Source organism: Chanos chanos, chromosome 14, assembly GCF_902362185.1.
Source record: "Chanos chanos chromosome 14, fChaCha1.1, whole genome shotgun sequence".
Classification (NCBI taxonomy): Eukaryota; Metazoa; Chordata; class Actinopteri; order Gonorynchiformes; family Chanidae; genus Chanos; species Chanos chanos.
In genome coordinates this window covers 723,056-727,500 of record NC_044508.1, presented here as the reverse complement: position 1 = coordinate 727,500, position 4,445 = coordinate 723,056, and the positions used below count along the sequence as shown (strand labels likewise).

Below are 4,445 nucleotides of genomic sequence, written 5' to 3'. Positions count from 1 at the left end.
TTCACACACACACACACACACACGCACACACACACATTCACACACACACACACATGCGCACATGCAAAATCACACATGCGCACACATACACACAAACAGACAGACATGTATACACACACACACATGCATACACACACACACACGCACGCATACACACATTCACACACACACATTCACACACATATGTTTGTCATGCTCTAAAACTGGGGACAGACCACATTTTATCAAAGGAATAAGTATTTGAAACTAATCTTTATTACGTGTGTGCCTGTGTCTGTGCGTGTCTGTGTATGCGTTCTTGTGTGTGGGTCTGTGTGTGTGTCCCTGTATGTGTGTGTGTGTGTTTTATGTGTGCCTGTGTGTGTCTGTGTCTGTGTGTCTGTGTTTGTGTGCGTGTCTGTGGGTAAGTGTGTGTGTGTGTGTGTGTGTGTCTGTGTGTGTAGGAGGCTCTGTTGAAGGAGAAGCAGATCGGGGGAATGCTGTTGGATGAACCAAAGAGTCTGTGTTTCAAGAACAGTGGACACAACCTGCGTCTGTCCGTCCACGAGCTCCCGCCCAACCTGTGGAAGAGCAAACTGCTCGCCAAGTACCAGGTCAGACAGGCAGACAGACACAGAGAGACACAGAGAGGCAGGCTGACAGACAGACACAGAGAGGCAGGCAGACAGACAGGCAGGCAGGCAGAGAGGGGGAGAAGAAAGGGGGCTGAATGATAAGACGGAAAAGAGTTATTTTATATACATAAGAATATATTGTATATTTTATGTTATATATATGTGTATGTCTTAAATATGATATTATTTCTGTTTTTCCGGGTGTGGCTGTAGGAGATTGCATTCTCCCAGGTGTGGAGTGGGAGCCAGAGAATGCTACATTGCACCTTTAGCCTTGAGCGCTACAGTGCTAGCATCACCCAGCTCACCTGTAAACTGTGTGTGAGACAGGTGGAGGGGGAGGGGCAGATCTTCCAGCTCAACACCCCTCTGACTGAGGTAACCCTCCATCTCTCCAGCACTCATTCAGTCTACTGCTCCATCCCGACACCACTCTATCACTCCATCATCATAAACCGAACAGACAGTGCTTCTCTTAACACACCCTACAACAATTCAACTGAAACAACACCACACACCCTGTACACTTTAAACAATAGAATTTGAGAAACGAATCCCAAAACAAAACGACATTCGTCAACAAACAAGTAGTTTGTGTCCTATGTCAGTGTCTAATGTGGTAAACGGCGGAGAGTCCAGAAATCCATCATTTCGTTAAGAATTCGATAAAAAAAAAACTCCTAAAAAACCTCCACCAGGTATACTCCTAAAAACCTCCACCACGTATACTCCTAAAAAACCTCCACCAGGTATACTCCTAAAAAACCTCCACCAGGTATACTCCTAAAAACCTCCACCAGGTATACTCCTAAAAAACCTCCACCAGGTATACTCCTAAAAACCTCCACCAGGTATACTCCTAAAAAACCTCCACCAGGTATACTCCTAAAAAACCTCCACCAGGTATACTCCTAAAAACCTCCACCAGGTATACTCCTAAAAAACCTCCACCAGGTATACTCCTAAAAACCTCCACCAGGTATACTCTTAAAAAACCTCCACCAGGTATACTCCTAAAAACCTCCACCAGGTATACTCCTAAAAACCTCCACCAGGTATACTCCTAAAAAACCTCCACCAGGTATACTCCTAAAAACCTCCACCAGGTATACTCCTAAAAAACCTCCACCAGGTATACTCCTAAAAACCTCCACCAGGTATACTCCTAAAAACCCTCCACCAGGTATACTCCTAAAAACCTCCACCAGGTATACTCCTAAAAAACCTCCACCAGGTATACTCCTAAAAAACCTCCACCAGGTATACTCCTAAAAAACCTCCACCAGGTATACTCCTAAAAACCTCCACCAGGTATACTCCTAAAAAACCTCCACCAGGTATACTCCTAAAAACCTCCACCAGGTATACTCCTAAAAAACCTCCACCAGGTATACTCCTAAAAACCTCCACCAGGTATACTCCTAAAAACCCTCCACCAGGTATACTCCTAAAAACCTCCACCAGGTATACTCCTAAAAAACCTCCACCAGGTATACTCCTAAAAACCTCCACCAGGTATACTCCTAAAAACCTCCACCAGGCATACTCCTAAAAAAAAAAAAAAAAACTCACGAAAAAGAGAAACAAAGAAGAAGAAGAACACTCTCACCCCATATACTACTCCATCACCCCATATACTACTCCATCACCCCATCGTTCAGTGTCAGTCTGACTGTGAGGGAGGTTAAAAATGCCTTTCATATCGAAGATCACAAACATTAACAAGGCTCAAATGACCTGCCCCCCCCACCCAACAGGAGCAGATTAAAGGTGTGTGTGATCATGTTTGGGGTAGGTGACAGCCGTCGTAAGGAAACAGCTTCATTAAAATATCTGCAGGAACACACAGTGTGTAGTGACATATTAAAATATTTATAAAACACACTGTGTAATGATGAGTCTCTGCTAACCTGACGTCTGGGTTTAGTTTCAGTTTTAGAGTGAAAACAGAGAGAGGAGGTGTTGGGGAGACAGAGAGAGGAGGTGTCAGAGAGACAGAGAGAGGTGGCGTCGGAGAGACAGAGAGAGGAGGCGTCGGGGAGACAGAGAGAGGAGGCATCGGAGAGACAGAGAGAGGAAGCGTCAGAGAGACAGAGGAGGTGTCGGAGAGACAGAGAGAGGAGGTGTCGGAGAGACAGAGAGAGGAGGTGTCGGAGAGACAGAGAGAGGAGGTGTCGGGGAGACAGAGAGAGGAGGCGTCGGGGAGACCGAGAGAGGAGGTGTCGGGGAGACAGACAGAGTGGAGAGAAAATGCGAGAGCAGAGCTGATCGACCTTCTGTGTGTGTTTTCATAGTGATTCATTAGAGGGATGAGATTTTGAAGAGGAATAGCAATAGAAACAGATCACACATCTGTCTTCATCTCTGTGTGTGTGTGTGTGTGTGTGTGTGCGCATGTGCATGTTTGTGAGATAATGAACAGTTGTATCAAAGCAAACAGAATCAGGAATCACAGTGAATGTTATGAAACTCGACCTCAGAAGTAAGTTGAAGGATTAAGGTGTCAGAAAATTGTTGTGTAGTCAGCGTTTAATTCTGATGGCACATGAACCTTAAATGTCTAATGTGCAGGATTCACATCATATGTTTCCACTGACTGGAGAAATGCTCTTCCCCTGGGTATGCTGTCAGAAATGATGTAGGTTTGTTTTCGTTAGAGCACTGAGATGTGTCTGTGTGATGCCTCCTACAGGACGGTCCGAGTATTGACACATCCCTGATGGATCCTAGCAGTAATATCACTGCACTGGTTGGACCAAGCGCCTTCCGAATCCCTCTCTCCATCCGACAGAGACTGTGTGGAAGTTTGGACGCTCCGCACACACGCGGGAACGACTGGAGGATACTGGCACACAAACTCAATCTGGACAGGTCATGCGCGCACACACACACACACACACACACACACACACACAGTTACACAGACACACACACCTAACCTTAACCATATTTCATCAGAGACATTTATACAGTCAGCCTGGGGCATCACTGACAGCTCACAGTCCTTATTTAAGAAAGCCAAGTGAAGTCCTCGGGGGGGGCAGGGGGCGGGGGGCAGGAAGGAAGGAAAAACAGCAAAGTGTTCCGAACCTCTCCAGCTTCTCATCCCTTCATTCTTTCATCCTTTCGTCTGGAGAAATAAGATCTGTTCACAGCCTGGCAGGGGAGGCCTTATCTACAACTGCAGAGAGAGAGAGAGACAGAGAGAGAGAGAAAAACAGAGAGAGAGAGAAACAGTGAAAGAAAGAGAGAGAGATAGAGAGAGAGAGAGAAACAGTGAAAGAAAGAGAGAGAGAGAGAAACAGTGAAAGAAAGAGAGAGAGAGAGAAACAGTGAAAGAAAGAGAGAGAGAGAGAAACAGTGAAAGAAAGAGAGAGAGAGAGAAACAGCGAGAGAGAGAAAAACAGAGAGAGAGAGAGAAAACCAGAGAGAGAGAAACAGGGAGAGGTGGGGTAGTGTGTTCACACTGATAGTTCAGGTCTGAGAGGACAGAGAGTACAGGGTGAGTTAACCCTTGTGATAGCTGCTCTGTTTCACAGACACAAACTGTTCACACAGGACTGGATCAAATGCAGAACTGAAGTGCAGTAGACTCCTGTTTAACGCTGTGCGTATGCAGAGTGGTAAAGACTTGTGTGTTTGACCTATTTCAGATGTCTGAACTATTTTGCGGCGACGTCGAGTCCGACAGGTGTGATTCTTGACCTCTGGGAGGCTCAGCACTTTCCCGACGGCAACCTGAACCAACTGGCCGCCATCTTAGAGGAGATGGGTCGTCATGACAGCACAACATCCACCACAGCAACTGAACAGCGAACAGGCGAAAACTGA

The 4,445-nt window shown here is 46.1% G+C and overlaps 1 protein-coding gene across 1 annotated transcript in view; it reads left to right on the top strand.

Annotated features, from left to right (window-relative positions):
- Positions 1 to 4,445, top strand: part of unc5ca (unc-5 netrin receptor Ca) — a 93,824-nt gene extending 89,379 nt beyond the window's left edge. Inside the window, exons 13-16 of the mRNA XM_030791708.1 lie at positions 444 to 593; positions 828 to 992; positions 3,307 to 3,485; positions 4,268 to 4,445. Coding sequence (XP_030647568.1) covers positions 444 to 593; positions 828 to 992; positions 3,307 to 3,485; positions 4,268 to 4,445 — 672 coding nt within the window. The remainder of the gene's footprint in view (positions 1 to 443; positions 594 to 827; positions 993 to 3,306; positions 3,486 to 4,267) is intronic.